This window comes from Scyliorhinus torazame, chromosome 4, assembly GCF_047496885.1.
Source record: "Scyliorhinus torazame isolate Kashiwa2021f chromosome 4, sScyTor2.1, whole genome shotgun sequence".
Classification (NCBI taxonomy): Eukaryota; Metazoa; Chordata; class Chondrichthyes; order Carcharhiniformes; family Scyliorhinidae; genus Scyliorhinus; species Scyliorhinus torazame.
Window position 1 is genome coordinate 107,778,571 of NC_092710.1, and position 17,508 is coordinate 107,796,078.

At 47.0% G+C, this 17,508-nt stretch overlaps 1 protein-coding gene across 1 annotated transcript in view; it reads left to right on the plus strand.

Annotated features, from left to right (window-relative positions):
- The window catches only part of col21a1 (collagen, type XXI, alpha 1), a 485,509-nt gene that overhangs the window by 368,158 nt on the left and 99,843 nt on the right, over positions 1-17,508 (plus strand). The window contains exons 23-24 of the mRNA XM_072498439.1: positions 5,524-5,577; positions 12,159-12,230. Of these exons, the coding sequence (XP_072354540.1) occupies positions 5,524-5,577; positions 12,159-12,230 (126 nt within the window). The remainder of the gene's footprint in view (positions 1-5,523; positions 5,578-12,158; positions 12,231-17,508) is intronic.

The following is a 17,508-nucleotide window of genomic DNA, read 5'->3' on the forward strand; positions in this document are numbered from 1 at the left end:
TCGAGTGCCTCGGTACGCACTAGGCAAGGTCTGTCACCTTGCACCTTTTGCATGGGAAGTGGGATGCTGTCGTCACTCGTCTCACATCCCGTGGATAGATCCTCATTAGCAGCTTGCTGTTCACTAGGGTTGGGTGAATTGTCAGAGTTTTCATCTGGTGGTGCACACCATGTCGGTGGACTGTCATTGTCTTGCCGTTGTCCTTCATTTGGGCTTTTCTTCTTTGGAATTTTAAATCTTCCCCCAGACATTGCAGAACCTTGTTTATTACCCCCAAATTCTCCCATATGTATGGTCTCGAATATAGGATCCAATGTTTCTATCGACATTGTACTATTTTCCAAAGAACATTCCATTTCACTTTTCTTCTCAGGTACCTCATATGTATCTTTGTCTAATGTACATGCCTTCATGGTCTCTGGGTCTGATTTTGCTGGGACTGGCATGGTCACAGTCTCTCTTTTACTGTTCTCAATTGCCCACATTATACTCCCCATACATAACTGCTTAATCACTGGGGTTAGTGTGGTTAAACATACAGGTAATTTCTTTAGCAAATCCTCAGTATTCTTCTGTGACCGTGCAGCATTATTAATCTCTGTTTGGCTACAATGATTCTGAAGGTCAGCGCATGAACCTTTTTCCTTCGGGCTTGGAAGAGGAGATTCCTTTGGCTTGTCGTCAGTTGGGCTTGAACAGTCATCAGCGCTGTGCCCTTCATTGTAGCATGAGAGACCGTCATGGTCATGCTGCTGTGCAGTGGAGCGTGGTAGGCTGTCATAGTCTTCGCGCTGTTCACGTGAGCATGGCAGACTTGCATCGTCTGCCGCTGGTTGGTCAGGAGAGGTTGCTAGACCCTCATGGTCTTGTTCCTGCAAGGACTGCACATCGGAGTCAAGCGTTTCTTCTATCGTGGAGGCTGTCCACGAGCTCTCTGTGGAGGCTTGTGACACTGGAGTCACTTCTTGTTCGTGCAAGGACTGCGCTCTGGAGTCTTGCGTTTCTGCAATTGTGGAGTCTGTCCACGAGCTTGCTGTGGAGGCTTGTGACTGTGGAGTCACTTCTTGTTCATGCAAGGACTGCGCTCTGGAGTCTTGCGTTTCTGCAATTGTGGAGTCTTTCCACGAGCTTGCTGTGGAGGCTTGTGACTCTGGAGTCACTTCTTGTTCGCGCAAGGACTGCGCTTTGGAGTCTTGCGTTCCTTCTATCGTGGAGTCTGTCCACAAGCTCGCTGTGGAGGCTTGTGACTCTGGAGTCACTTCTTGTTCATGCAAGGACTGCGCTCTGGAGTCTTGCATGCCTTCTTTCATAGAGTCGGGAACGCTGAGCGGGACGTGGACCATGCTCTGTGTGGCAGCAGGCCGCTCTCCGTGTGCTTGCACCGCTCCCTGTCTGTTAATGTCAGGCTGCAGCATCATCCGGCACTGATAAGTTGGGACGTCATATCTGCTGGGTTGAAGATCTTCAAATCCGAAAAATGAATCCGCATCTGCGTCGGATTTAATGTGGGGGCCGCCAATGTGCAACACGAAAGGTTCATCCGAGTCATAGTCGTATCGGAGCTATCATTGGGCTCGCGAGGTCCGGAAACACTGTAAAGATCATCATCGAAGTATTCGAGGTCGGAATCATCGGCTTGTGCGTAGGTAACTGCTTGTCGGAGGGTTCTTCGGAGGTCAAATTCATCTCCTGGGTCAATTTGCGGCAATGTGCTGTCATTCCAGGTGAGGGAAGGTTGTTTTACAGCTTTAACAGATTTTTGTTTTTTTGATTTGGGACGTTTCCCTTTTAAATTGGATTTGGGATGTTTCCCCTTTAAATTGGTGCGGTCTGGGGCCTCTGACATCCTGACGCTCGGTATGTAGCACGTAGGAAGCGACTGCGCATGCTCAGATCGCTGTTCCTTTACCGATGGCCGTTTTCTTGACTGCGCATGCGCAGCATCTCGCGCATGCGCAAACGAAACTTCCTGTTCTGCGCACTGCTTGCGCAACTGTGCTAGCGTGATACCTTTAGCAAGATGGCCACCGACCTCGACCCAGCCCTCTCTCAGGCCCGGGATTTTGGCCTCTGGGAATTCGGGTTCCGGGATCCCGGCCACGAGGTGAGTACTGCCGCTTTTCTTACCTTTACTTGCCGATTGGAGTGCGTTTTCTTCACAGTACTTGGAGAATTTGTCCAGGACTGCCTGGTAATCGTACCTTTGCTGCCTCCTGAAGAACCTGAACCTTGTGAATATTTCTCTTGCCCTTGCACCGCCGATGGTGAGGAGAAATTCAATTTTTTCACTATCATCCAGGTCTTGGAGTTCAGCTGCCACCAGGAACAATTCGAACACTTGCCGGATTCGCCGCCAGTTTTCGCGGAGATCGCCGTGGCACTGGAGCAGCTGCGGAACCGGGAGCTGTAACATTTTGCCTGGGCACTGCTGGTTGTCTCTGTACACTGAGGTATGCCGGCAGGTATCGACCCACTCCTGTACCATGTGGTGTTGGGTGCTCTGGTGCACAGATGAGCCAACACAGTTGTATGTGGTACAACTCTATTTTATTTTAACTCTTATATACAGTTCGTTCTGGATACTCTGCCCGTGCTGTCTCCCTGAGTGTGTCGTGTAGCAGGTCTGTCCTGGTCCTCGTCTCCAGCTAATACTGTCCACCAGGTGTCGTGTTTGTGCTTTTATATGTTTCCTGTCTTTGTCTGTGATTGGTTGTGGTGTTGTGTGTTCTGATTTGTCTGTTGGTGTGTCTATCATGATGTGTGTGTTTGAATATCATGACAAAGTGTTCCTGGTGAACGAGTTGGGTCGACAAACCAATTTAGGGAGGATGCCATTTAAGGTAGCCAGAGACAGTTTTGATACCTGGAGATTCAGGTAGCAAGGGAATGGGTGACGCTACATAAATGGAATCTAACAAAGCTGGTGGAGGAGGCTAGGGAGGATCTGAAGAGTTGGGACATATTGCACCTGACTCTGGTAGGGAGGGTGCAAGGGGTGAAGATGAACATTCTGCCGAGGTTCCCGTTCATATTCCAGACGCATCCGATCTTTGTACCGAAGTTCTTTTTTCGAAAACTGGATATGATTATCTCAGACTTTGTATGGACAGGGAAGAGGATTCTGTTACAGAGACAGAGGCAGAAGGGAGGGTTTGCGTCGCAGAACCTGCTACATTATTACTGGCCGGCGAATGTGGAGGAGCTGAGGGGGTAATGGGAAGGAGAAAGGGCAGACTGGGTTAGGATGGAGGAAGAATCCTACAGGGGGTCCAGCCTGAGGGCTTTGGTGACAGCGGCATTGCCAATGGCGCCAAGAAAATACTTGGAGAGCCCAGTGGTGCAGTCCACGGTCAAGGTCTAGAACCAACTGAGGGATACTGCAATGCCTATGCAACCTGACGACATTCCAGTAATAATACTAAAGACTTGTGCTCCAAAATACACATGCCCCTTGCCAAGTTGTCCCAATGCAGCTATAACACTAGCACCTACCTAGCAAAGTGGAAAATTTCCCCGGTAGGTCCTATACACAAAAAGCAGGACAGATCCAACCTGGCCAATTACTGCCCCTGGCAGTATACTCCCTTTTTTGGCATTTTCCAATTTTAACAGATTGACAATTTGACATATAAAAGCTCCTAATGTTTACAGGGTATGATGTTTCTTCTGTACAAATTTACACACACCCCTTCTGTCAGCCCTTCCGCCCCCTCCCTGCTCCCCCCCCTCCTCCCCTGTTGATAGTTGGGCTCCCTCCTGGCACCACCTTTCACCCTGGGTGTCGTATTGTTATATGTCTTCCTTACCTAATGCAATTCCTGCTGTTATTCTTTGGGTTTGGTGGGAGGAGCTCTCTCTGCCCCCTCCCCTCCTCCCTCTTTATCCCTGTCTCTCCCTGATGTTCCCCTGGGTTCCTTCATTGCATTTCCCCAGCCCTCCCTTGTCCCTCTCTGCTTTGTGCGCTCTTGTCTGCCCTCATCGCACCCCCCCCCCCTACCCCCCCACTGTAGCGCACAAAGACTCACGAGAGACGAATAGAGATGAAGTCGATGAGGCTTTATTAAGCGTGACTTGTTCCCCGCAGTTCAGCAACAGACTGGCCTGCGGGGGAGAACTCCTGGTTCTTATACTCCGCCTTCAGGGCGGAGCTAGGGGTCAACAGCCAACCAGGACCCGGGATCTGTCAGCCAATGACATCACGGCTTCACAGTCCCACATGACCCCTAATGCATACTACCACACCCACCCCTACTCCACCCTTTTTTCCTGGTTACTATTGGCTTTGAACAGGTCTTGGAACAGGCTGATGAATAGCCCCTATGCTTTGTGGAGGCCCTCCACTGACCCTCGGATGGTGTACTTGATCTTCTCCAGGTGGAGAAATTCTGATAGGTCTGCCAGCCAGTCTGCAGCTGTGGGCGGTGCTGCCGCTCGCCAGCCAAGCAGGATTCACCGGCGTGCTATTGAGAAAGCAAAAGCCAGAGCATCAGCCCTCTTCCCCATGTGAAGTGCTGGCTGGTCCGAAACCCCAAAGACTGCCACTCTTGGGCATGGCTCCACCCTCACCCCCACTACCTTCGGTATCGTCTCGAAAAAGGTTGTCAAGAACCCGCCAAGTCTGGGGCAGGTGCAATGCGAGTGCCTGCGCTTGGTATCAAGACAGCATTTGACCAAGTATGGCATCAAGGACTCCTATGAAAATTGGAGTCAATCGGAATCAGGGGACAACTTTCCACTGATTGGAGTCATACCTAGCACAAAGAAAGATGGCTGTGGCTGTTGAAGGTCAATCATTTCAGTTCTGCGACATCTCTGCAGGAGTTCCTTAGGGTAGCGTCCTAGACTGACCATCTTCTGTAACTTCATCAATGATCTTCCCTCCATCATCAGGTCAGAAGTGAGGAAGTGAGGGTGGCACAGTCGCACAATGGTTAGCACTGCTGCCTCACAGCGCCAGGGATACAGGTTCAATTCTGGCATTGGGCCACTGTCTGTGTGGAGTCTGCACGTTCTCCCCGTGTGGGTTTCCTCCAGGTGCTCCGGTTTCCTCTCACATGTGCTAGGTCGGTTGATTGGCCTTGCTAAATTGCCCCTTAGTATCCAATGGAAGATGGTTACACTCATAACCTTGAATTGATCCAGATGTTTAGGCAGCATGTTTTGATTGGGAGAAGGTCTGCCAGCTGCAGGGGAAGCACCCTCTCCTTTCCAAGGAGAAGCATTGGAAATCAGGTGGTTACAAAAACACATTGCAGGAGGCCTGAAATCTGATTGGTTCACGCTTAATTTAGTTGCTAAATGTTGCATAGTACAAGGGAAACTAAGTAAAATAAAATAATGTAGAATAAAGGGAAGACATAAAACGAGAAATTCCATAACCTGGTGTTCTCAATGTAACACAGATAATTGTAATCTCGCCATTTGAACCATTGGATCATGGAAGCCAGATTTGTTAATGCAGTAAAATTTAAGCAAGTTCATAAACTAGCAATGTTAAATGACTCAATCTGTTTCGTTCTGCAGGGTAATAAGGGTGAACGAGGAATCCAAGGTATTCAAGGACAATATGGTAATAAGGTAATAGATCAAAATTGTACAATTTATTGTGATATAAGTTGTCATTCATTTTGAATCTGTCTAAACCTAACTCCTGGTTAACCTTTTGAGGACCAAATAGTATTTCTGCAAATTAAACATGATCTGTTTTGTTGAATTTCTGCATTTAATTGGAAATTCAAAAGTATTCTGATAATAATAGCTTTTTAAAAAGCTTTAAAATTTTACAGGTTGTTGAAATGTTACAACTTTTAATGCTGCAAAAGCACAACAAGGTTGTTAATTTCATAGAATTTACAGTGCAGAAGGAGGCCATTCGGCCCACCGAGTCTGCATCGGCCCTTGGAAAGAGTACCCTCCTTAAACCTACACCTCCAACCTATCCCCGTAACCCAGTAACCCCACCTAATATTTTTGGACACCAAGGGCAATTTAGCATGGCCAATCCACCTAACCTGCACATCTTTGGACTGTGGGAGGAAGCCAGAGCACCCGGAGGAAACACACGCAGACACGGGGAGAAAGTGCAGACCCTCCGGACAGACAGTGACCCAGCCGGGTTCGAACCTGAGACCCTGGAGCTGTGACGCAACAGTGCTGACCACTGTGCTACTGTGCTGCCCAAAGACAACATTTAGTGTACTTATTATTATGCAATGAAAGGACTTATTAAATAGTACACATTTTCACAGACTTAAAATCATTGCATGCTTACTTCAGCAGCATAATCAGATCAGGTGAATTCGGCAACATCAGTGCTTATCAACTGGACATCTGTTTGTTGAACTTCCATGTCAACATTTTCCTGTTATAAATTATCATGTCAATATTAATAATGGAAATTTCCTATGTAAAATTATCACACTATAATCAGATCAACCTGACACTGGAGACACTGTAAACTTGACACAGTAATAACAACCTGCCATTGTGACACTGTAAATGTGCCATGCTATAATTATATCCCCTTTACCCTGGTGTCATTGTAAATGTGTCACATTATAATTACAGCCAACAACCATTAGTTACACTGTAAACATATCACACTATAAGACCTACCTTCTAGTTGTTACACCGCAGCATCCCAATGTTGCTACTCTCAGCTCCTCAATCTATAATACATAGTAACCCGTGTCCAAACAACACTTATTCCCAAATTCTACCATTTAAAAACCAAGAATAATATAAAATCAATAATATCTGAAAATGAGGGCAGTATCACTTTAAATGGAGATTGAATTATATTTGGTATCCAAGTTAAATTATACCCAAACTTCTATCCCTGCTTCCCCTGAATCTGCATTTCACTTTCATGTAATGCTATGAAAGGTTTGGCTCATACTTTACTGAAACCAATCATGATCCATACTTTGTAAAATATGAGATTAGCTCATTCATTGAAATTTTCTTTCAATTGACATTAACTTTGTTAGATATCACCTAATCTTTTCAAAGTTTTTTGCTAAGAAAAGCATGCACTGAAGAATCATATCCAGGCCATGAAGGGAATATTTATTAATAAACCCAAAGTTTTAACATCATTTTTGTTTTCAAGTGTGCTCAGTGCCCTCAATTACAAATTTACATCAAAGGTTCGAATTTGAAATGAATTTGACATCCAAGTTTGATAGGGCACTCAAAGTTATCCAACGTACTCATGCCTATATACCCAGCACACTCAAAACTATCCAGCATACTCAAAGCTATCAAATTCGCTCAGCAACCTATATTGAAAAATAGAAGGAAATTAATTACTGAAAAAAGATCTGAATTTATTCAGATTTCCATTTAGTTCAAAAACTCCGTTCCACTATACAGTTCACACCACGTGATCAGTTATTAATTAATTTTAGTCTCAGGGCCTATTCTTTCCACCCACCCATTTTCCAGGTCTCAGGATGTAAACTCTCTTCCCCTCCGCAACCTCAGGGTCCAAACTCTCCTCCTCCCGTACCAAGTTTCAGAGTCGAATTTTTCTCCCAAGACTCCCTGCCTCCAGTCAGGGCTGTGCTGCACGAGCTTCAGGTTATCAAGCAAATCATGAAAGTACATCATCAAAATAGGATCTGCATTTTCTAAAGTTAGTTCAGTTTTATGGGGTGGGATTCTCCAACCCCCCGCCCGGTCGAAGAATCGCCGGGGGGTGGGGGGGGGGGGGTGAATCCCGCCCCACCGCCCCGATTACCGAATTCTCCGGCGCCAGGGTTTTGGCGGGGGCAGGAATCGCGCCGGTTGGCAGCCGCTAGCAGCAGCCCCCCGGCAATTGTCCGGCCCGCGATGGGCCGAGCAGCCGTCCGTTTTCGGCCAGTCCCGCCAGCGTAAATCAAACCAGGTCCATACCGGCGGGACCTGGCTCTACGGGCGGCCTGCAGAGTCCTCGGGCGGGCGCGGGGGTATCTGGCCCCGGGGGGTGCCCCCACTGTGGCCTGGTCCGCGATCAGGGCCCACCGTTCCACGGCGGGCCTGTGCCGTGGGGGCACTCTTTTCCTCCGAGCCGGCTGCTGTCAACCTCCGCCATGGAGATGAACCCCCCTGCGCATTCGCTGGGATGACACCAGCACACGCTAGCACTCCCGCGCATGCGCAAACTCGCACTGGCCGGCGGAGGCCCTTCGGCGCCGGTCCGCACCTGACGCCGGAGTGGTTCATGCCACGCCTCGGCACCGGTACGACCCGCCCTACCGGGTAGGGAAGAATCCCGCCCAAGATGTTTGAAGCTATCAAAATTCAGAAATTTGGTAAATAAACTCAATATGGATGATTTTGAGCCGTCCCGCCCGTGTGCAGGATTGGCAAGATGGATGGAAAATCTTGCGAAAATCCGAAAATGCGAATCTCTCCGGCAAGATCACAATTTCCAGTTTTCAACCCCCCCCCTCACTGACAGAGTAACATGTAACACAATGCCCAAGAACTTCAATTTAATACATTAGAATGCCATTAGCGAGCACTCACTCCGGGACTTCTCCCATCACTGAATATTCATCGAGTGTCCTATACAACGGTTTTACTTAAACTTGAATCTGATGACATCAACTCCATGGTGCTCCAGTTTCCTCCCACAGTTCAAAGATGTGCAGGTTAGGTGAATTGGCCATGCTAAATTGCCCCTAAGTGTCCAAAGGTTAGGTGGGGCTATGGGGATGGGGCAGGGAGTGGGCCAAGGTGGAGTGCTCTTTCAGAGGGCCGATGCAGGCTTGATGGGTCGAGTGGATTCTATAAGGTGTTGAAAGCTCAGGGGGCCGGTACCGGGGAGGACTGGGAAACACAGTTAATTTCAACTCGGGGCTGGGATGCGTTTCAGTATCACAAACCCGGGGGCAGGGGTCGCTTGCAGGCTTTACCAACCTGCAACATGTCGGGCCGAGATTTGCTTTGAAGGGGTTTGAAGACTGGCATGCAGGCAGCGCTTGTTCGCTTTGGTGGCCTTGTGTCCAAATCGCTTTTGAGGGAGTGATCTTCTGTAGTGGGAGCTCGAATGTGGGTGGGAGATGCTGAATACAGAGGATCAGCACTGTGGGTGACTGTAAGGTTCTTGGGTGACCATTAATGGCCAGGCTGCAAGGGCTGAGTGGGGGAGTCAGGAATAGGATGCATCTCTGTCTCATGAGGCATGAAGACCTTATTACTGAGGAGAGGATGACTGCAGTGTGAGTTGAATTCCACACTCAGGCAGCGCTGCGAGGACAAAGGGGTTATGCATATGGAAGTTCAAATCCACCTGTCAGGGAAGTTTCACTGTCAGAAATTAGTATTGGCATGGATGGCTGTGGCTGATGGAAAGCTTGTCAACTCTGCAGCCCTTATGACCTGGAAGAATGAGGTTGTCCTCTAGGGATGTGCTTGTCATGCTAATTGCAGGCTTCATTCAAATCAGCTGTGCCTCATCTGCCACAAAAATCAGACATTTGCCTGAAATGCTACCTCACCCTTGGCTCATAAATTGTGCAAATGAAATCTGCAGAGCTAAACATCAATGCCACTGATTGAAGCCAAGTTCTTAACTCTTTGGAAGTGTTGGCCAAGCATTGCTCATACATGCATTAACATGACAAAGATAATTCTTGTAATTGGCACAGTGGCTATCACCTAGGTAAGGTGCTCTTTCAGAAGGTCAGTGTAAACTTGATGGGCCGAATGGCCTCCATCTGCACTGTAGGGATTCTATGTTTCTATAACACTGATGTGTACCCCTAAGCAAGGTGTGATGTTGATATCAATCATCACTCACCATGTGCAAGGTCATGACAGGGGTGGGCGTCTTTGAGGTCTCCTTTGAGGATGCAGACATAGGGCCCATGCATCCAATAAACTGCCCTTTTACCTAATGCCAGGTTTGGGGGTGGGGCAATGGTCGAGGTTAAGGTGCCACTGACACACTCGAAGGTCCACGCACCTCACCTAGGTGGAGTTGAGAGGGACAACTGTGGGAAAGTGGCTATAGTGTAAGAGGAGAGGGTGTGAGGCTTAGTGGCGAGGCACACAGTAAAGGGGAAACATGTGGGTAGATGTCCTATAAGTGTGAAGGGCTGAGGGTCAGGGCTCTGTCAGGAATCTTCAACCCACCTCTTTTCAGTGCTTGATTCTGCAGAATCAATGAACCAGTTGAGTTGGCTATAATACTCATAACAATCGAGCAGCAGCAGAGACATCAGAGACTACCTGCTGCATGCAGGTAGGACCAGCGACTCTGCAGAGGAGGGTGAGGCTGGGCCATTATCTGTTCTGGAACAGCACCACCAATGGTGGAGCCTCGTAGGAGACACTACCAGCAAAGGGTCTTCTGACGGCAGACGTCCTACCTGCAGATGTCGGAGCCTCAGTGCCGGAGAAGACTGCGTTTGTCACAGGAAATGGTGGACCACCTTTCCCAGGTCCTGCAAGAGCCGTCACCACATGGAATGGGAAGGCACTCCCTTCCCATGGTCCTTAAAGCTACCGCTGCTCTGAACATCTATGCGAGAAGTTTGTTTCGGGGCAGCTCCGGTGATCTGTGTGGCATTTCCCAGTCAGCTGCAGACAAATGCATAAGGGAGGTAACAGATGACCTTTATGTGAGGGCCCACATATATATAAACTTGGACCGGGACCAGGCGAGCCAGAATGCCAGGGCCATGGGCTTCGCCCGCTCAGCAGACATGTCCCTGGTGCAAGGTGTGATCGACGACATCCATGTGTCCCTGCAGTCTCCATGGCATCATGTGACACCATTCATGAACTGCAAGGGATACCACTCCCTCAATGTCCAACCCGTTTCTGACCACGTGATGCGCATAATGCAGATATGTGCCTGTTTCCTGGGAAGCATCTATGACAGTTAGATCTTGGGGCGCTCGCACAACTCAAACATTTGTGAGCGGGCTGACTTCTCAGGGACACAGGGGTACCCACTCAGGAGGTGGCTGATGATGCTAGTGCAGAGGCCACAAACATGTGCGGAGAGTCGCTATAACGCGGCTTATTCATCAATGCACTTGTTGGTCGAGCAGGTGATTGGACTGCTGAAGATGGGGTTCCGGTGCTTGGATTAGTCGGGGAGCGCCCTCCAGTGAGGACACTGGACAATCACACACCCCCTCCTCCCACACTGTGAACCATGAGTGTGGCTAATGATGCCCTCTCTGTGTCTCCTCAGGAAAAGCTCTCCCACAATTGTCGGGAGAGGGCCCAGTCTGGCGGAGGGGTGTAGGACTTAAGAATCCTCACCTCCGTCGACGAGCGGGCCCTGGGGGTGACTAGGGTGGCCAAAGACAGGGCATTGCAAACTGTTTGCCGCTACCGCGGTTTTCGTTTTCGGCATCTCCCACTATTCACCGGCCTGGTTTTGCTCGAGTGAGAGCGCAACGAGGCCGGAGAACTGCACCGTTTGTCAAATTGTGGTAAGATTCCACCCTATGATCATTTTTGGTGTTTGAATGCTTAAGTGATGTTGCTAATTGTAAATGTTTGAGCCTTGTGTTTGGACAGTTGATGACATTGATGTCAGTTACCATACATGTAATATTAAATGGTCGCTAAGTGATTGGTTTAGGGGGAAATTGATGTTAAATGATAGCTAACTGATTGCTTTTGAGCGCAATTGATATCAAATAAGTGCAAATGAATATTGTTGAATGCAAATGATGTCAATCTTTTCGGGTAGGGGTTTGCATTCTGCTTGACTAACTGAATGCTTAAAAGGGGTCCAAAAGGACAAGAAGGCATATGGAACAAAAACAGAAAATGCTGATCAATCTCAGCAGGTAGGGTTAGGTTAGGTAGTGTTATGGGGATAGGTTGGAAGTGTGGGCTTAAGTGGGGCGCTCTTTCCAAGGTCCGGTGCAGACTCGATGGGCCAAATGGTCTCATTCTGCACTGTAAATTCTATGATTCTAGGTCTGACAGCATTTGTGGAGTGAGGATGGAGTCTGGATGACTCTTTGTCAGACTCAATACGTTAGCTCCGTTCTCTCTCCACAGATGCTGTCAGACCTGGTGAGATTGTCCAGTATTGTCCAGCATTCACAGTAATTTGATTTTATATAAGAAGGAATGTAGAGTTGCGTTTGGTCGTGGCCGTTCCTCAAGAAGAGCAATGATGGCTTTTGTTTTGTATTAAATAGGGGCATAAAGGAGAACCAGGTTTACCAGGTCAGCCAGGACATTCTGGAATGCCAGGAATGAAAGGAATAAAGGTATAGTATTTCTATTCTTACTTTCTAGCCCTGTCATGATCTTCACAGGAAGCTCCCTGGCTGAACAGATTTATCCAGTGAGTTGAAACATACAGATAAGGGTCCTGAGTTCAGCCCTAGTTGAACCAAACCTCACAGCAGTGGTCAGCTTTCCTGAATTGGTGAGGAATCAATCAGGATTCTTGCTATCACTATCTCCCAATCTCTGTTAGAAGTCTTCATGTGTACACTACCTTGAATTTGTCAAAATCCTTCAGCATGAATAGCTGCCCAACAACCACTGTTGGGTCTCACACACACAAATTAATGATTATTTGAACTAAATTTCTTGCGGATTCATACCCAATCAATAAGTCACGTCTTCAAGACCACAGGAGTGATGAAATTGGCAGGGAACAGAAATTTTCCAGGGAATTTGATCTGCTGTATGATGTTCCATTTTTCATTAAATTACAGCATTCATCAAAGATCTAAATAGTGTACAATTTGAATTAATTTTTGCGATTCCTCTCCCGTGGGCACTGACTCATGCTGACTCACTTTCCGCAAGTGCCAGCCATTCTCCAGCTGTCTATTGAGATCAACAGACTATCGTCCAATGCGAGCATCACAGCAAATCTGATTGTCCACACATTGGGTGACGACGTACACATGAACTTTCTAGTAAGGGATCACTCAATAATGATCAAGAGTGGAAATCCTGGAAAATGTGTTTCCATTCTTAGCTTGAATCAAATTTTAGACGTCTGCTGGCTTCCTCACTGAATTAGCTCAGGAACATGCTGGTAATTAAGCTTGGAATTTTCCTGATTACCATATCAGTACCTCACTGGGCAGTATGTTTACCCAACAGGCTATCTGGGGATAACGTACACTGTCTAGATTATTTCTGCTTCTTCATTAATATTTTAAAACTTCACAGATAGGAGATTCTCAAGTTTAGTAGTATTAGATTGAGAGATTCAATTAAGTCTTAAAGAAATTTTTAACTTTTATTTGGATGAGATTACTGACCATTAACCCAGCTAGATTCTTCCACCCCGCCCGCTGCAAGATCGCCATAGGTGAGATATGGACAATGGAAAAGTCCATTGATCTCGGGCAGGAATCTCCAGTCACCGGATGGGCGCAGCCGGATAATCCCGTCCTATATTTCATAATGGTACTCTAAAATGGCAGCATTTTTATCTTGTATTGTTTTTCATAGAATCCCTACAGTACCGAAGGAAGCCAGTCAGCCCATCGAGTCTTTACTGACCCTCCGAAAGAGCGCCCTACATAGGTCCACTCCCCCAGCCTATTCCCTTAACCCCACCAAACCTGCACATCTTTTGGACACTAAGGGGCAATTTAGCATGGCCAATCCACCTAACCTGCATATCTTTGGACTGTGGGAGGAAACCGGAGTACCCAGAGGAAACCCATGCAGACATGGGGAGAACATGCCAACTCCACACAGTCACCCAAGGTCAGAATTCAACCCGGGTCCCTGGCGCTGTGAGACAGCAGTGCTAATCACAAGAATAATTGAATGTCAACTTATACTGACACAATTCTGTGACTAAAAGAGCAGGTCAGAACCCGAGAATTTTGTGGCCTGTAACTGTCTTCCACTCCTCAAAGCCTTTATATCATCTAAATGGTACAAGTTAGGTGTCTGATGAAATACAGTGGGTAGGATTCTCCTGTCCACCAGCTGCATTTTCCTGGGTGACGCACCCTCGCCAGCAGTGAGATTCTCTGTTCCCGCCACATGCCAATGGGATTTCTCATTGTGGCCACCCCAAGCCACCAGGAAACCAACGGGCATGGGTGCATTGCCGGCACAATGGTGAGTCCCGCTGGCGGAGAATACAGCCCATTGTTTTTCAAACTTTTTTCCCCCAGACCCACTTTTCACACCTCCCGACCTTCACGACCCATGCTGGCCGACCTTCGCAACCCATCATTTTTACTTACCTTTAATACAATAGGAGAGTTAATTGGTCCTCACGATCTCATTCCAATCAGATTCACAGGAGGAGAGGGCAATGCACACACCAGGTGCAGGGTTCAGCAGGTTCCTTTGTGCTGTCTTCATCTTTGTGAGGACAGAAAATCCAACTCGCACATGTAGGTCGTTGTGAAGAGCAATAGCAACAAAATTCTTGTTTTACTCAGCACTGGATACTCCTCGGCAATGCTACTCCAGAATGCTGACAGCCTCATGGACTTGTGGCATGATTTTAATGTGCTGTCACAGGTGAGACGCTATATTCAGTCTCTTCATTTGGAGTCAGCTGTAAGTTAATAATTGACTCTGGGGTCTCAAATGCAAAAGGAACTTTCAACCACCTCTTCTGTTTCAAAATCTGAAATTTCTCCTCTGGAAAGTAGTGAAAAAACTGTTGATCAGCCCAGCCAGATGCGAATGAATATGATTTGCCAGTGGATTGACAGTTCCCTTATTAACACTGTTTTCTTCCAGATGTTGTAGCAGTGTGGGGAACATGTAGTAGTTTGGGTTTTGTACTCGCACTTGCCAAACTTTCAATTATTTTTGGAAAGCATCCATTTCTTCACAGTGCCAAAAGCAATCATCATCCTTCCCTTGCAAATTGAGGTTCAGTTCATTTAGAATTGAAAAGATGTCTGCAAGACATAGTTAGCATCAAACTCTTATTTGCCCATACTTCCCTGCATATAACACACATGGACTTTGCATCCTGACTTGCATTGGCACAATTAACAAAGCCAGACCTCAAAAAAATCAATCTTTATACTGCTTTGTTCCAGGTTTCAGTTTCTTCTTAGTTGGCTACTCACCAGAGGACCTGGACCTCTATATACAGCTCACACTAACACTGCTTTGTCCTCCTGTGCACTCTCCCGAGCAGCTCACTCCAGCAGATTCAGTTGTGAGATCCTGGCTTGTTTCCTTATAACCAAACAATCTGTCTTCAGTTCTTCACGGTCCTGTTGTCTGCTTGCTGGCAGCTAGAAAATGGAGGAATCTCTCCTCCATGATTTCCCACCAAAAGCACAAACGTACAGGGCGTGTGACCCGAGACGCAGGACACCCTGGAGCTCGTTTCTGAGGCTGTCACTGACTTCCCGTCACAGAACATAAGAACATAAGAACTATGTTCTCCATCGTTCGAGCCTGCTCCGCCATTCAATGAGACATGGCTGATCTTTTGTGGACTCAGCTCCACTTTCCGGTCCGAACACCATAACCCTTAATCACTTTATTCTTCAAAAAACTATCTATCTTTATCTTAAAAACATTTCATGAAGGAGCCTCAACTAATTCACTGAGCAAGGAATTCCATAGATTCGCAACCCTTTGGGTGAAGAAGTTCCTCCTAAACTCAGTCCTAAATCTACTTCCCCTTATTTTGAGGCTATGCCCCCCAGTTCTGCTTTCACCCACCAGTGGAAACAACCTGCCCGCAACTATCCTATCTATTCCCTTCATAATTTATATGTTTCTATAAGATCCCCCCTCATCCTTCTAAATTCCAACGAGTACAGTCCCAGTCTACTCAACCTCCCCTCGTAATCCAACCCCTTCAGCTCTGGGATTAACCTAGTGAATCTCCTCTGCACACCCTCCAGCGCCAGTACGTCCTTTCTCAGGTAAGGAGACCAAAACTGAACACAATACTCCAGGTGTGGCCTCACTAACACCTGATACAATTGTAGCGTAACCTCGCTAGTCTTAAACTCCATCCCTCTAGCAATGAAGCACAAAATTCCATTTGCCTTCTTAATCACCTGTTGCACCTGTAAACCAACTTTTTGCGACTCATGCACTAGCACGCCCAGGTCTCTCTGCACAGCAGCATGTTTTAATATTTTATCATTTAAAGAATGATCCCTTTTGCTGTTATTCCTACCAAAATGGATAACCTCACATTTGTCAACATTGTATTCCATCTGCCAGACCCTAGCCCATTCACGTAACCTATCCAAATCCCTCTGCAGACTTCTAGTATCCTCTGCACTTTTTGTTTTACCACTCATCTTAGTGTCGTCTGCAAACTTGGACACAGTGCCCTTGGTCCCCAACTCCAAATCATCCATGTAAATTGTGAACAATTGTGGGCCCAACACTGATCCCTGAGGGACACCACTAGCTACTGATTGCCAACCAGAGAAACACCCATTAATCCCCACTCTTTGCTTTCTATTAATTAACCAATCCTCTATCCATGCTACTACTTTACCCTTAATGCCATGCATCTTTATCTTATCATCATAGAATTTACAGTGCAGAAGGAGGCCATTCGGCCCATCGAGTCTGCACCGGCTCTTGGAAAGAGCACCCTACCCAAGGTCAACACCTCCACCCTATCCCCATAACCCAGTAACCCCACCCAACACTAAGGGCAATTTTGGACACCAAGGGCAATTTATCATGGCCAATCCACCTAACCTGCACATCTTTGGACTGTGGGAGGAAACCGGAGCACACGGAGGAAACCCACGCACACACGGGGAGGATGTGCAGACTCCGCACAGACAGTGACCCAAGCCGGAATCGAACCTGGGACCCTGGAGCTGTGAAGCAATCATTATCTACCGGACTGGTAATGTCCTCAAAAAATTCCACTAAATTAGTTAGGCACGACCTGCCCTTTATGAACCCATGCTGCGTCTGCCCAATGGGACAATTTCCATCCAGATGCCTCGCTATTTCTTCCTTGATGATAGATTCCAGCATCTTCCCTACTACCGAAGTTAAGCTCACTGGCCTATAATTATCCGCTTTCTGCCTACTTCCTTTTTTAAACAGTGGTGTCTCGTTTGCTAATTTCCAATCCGCCAGGATCACCCCAGAGTCTAGTGAATTTTGGTAAATTATCACTAGTGCATTTGCAATTTCCCTACCCATCTCTTTTAGCACTCTGGGATGCATTCCATCAGGGCCAGGAGACTTGTCTACCTTTAGCCCCATTAGCTTGCCCATCACTACCTCCTTAGTGATAACAATGATCTCAAGGTCCTCACTGTCATATACTCATTTCTATCAGTCACTGGCATGTTATTTGTGTCTTCCGCTGTGAAGACCGACCCAAAAAACCTGTTCAGTTCCTCAGCCATTTCCTCATCTCCCATTATTAAATCTCCCTTCTCATCCTCAAAAGGACCAATATTTACCGTAGCCACTCTTTTTTGTTTTATATATTTGTAGAAACTTTTACTATCTGTTTTTATATTCTGAGCAAGTTTACTCTCATAATCTATCTTACTCTTCTTTATAGCTTTTTTAGTAGCTTTCTATTGCCCCCTAAAG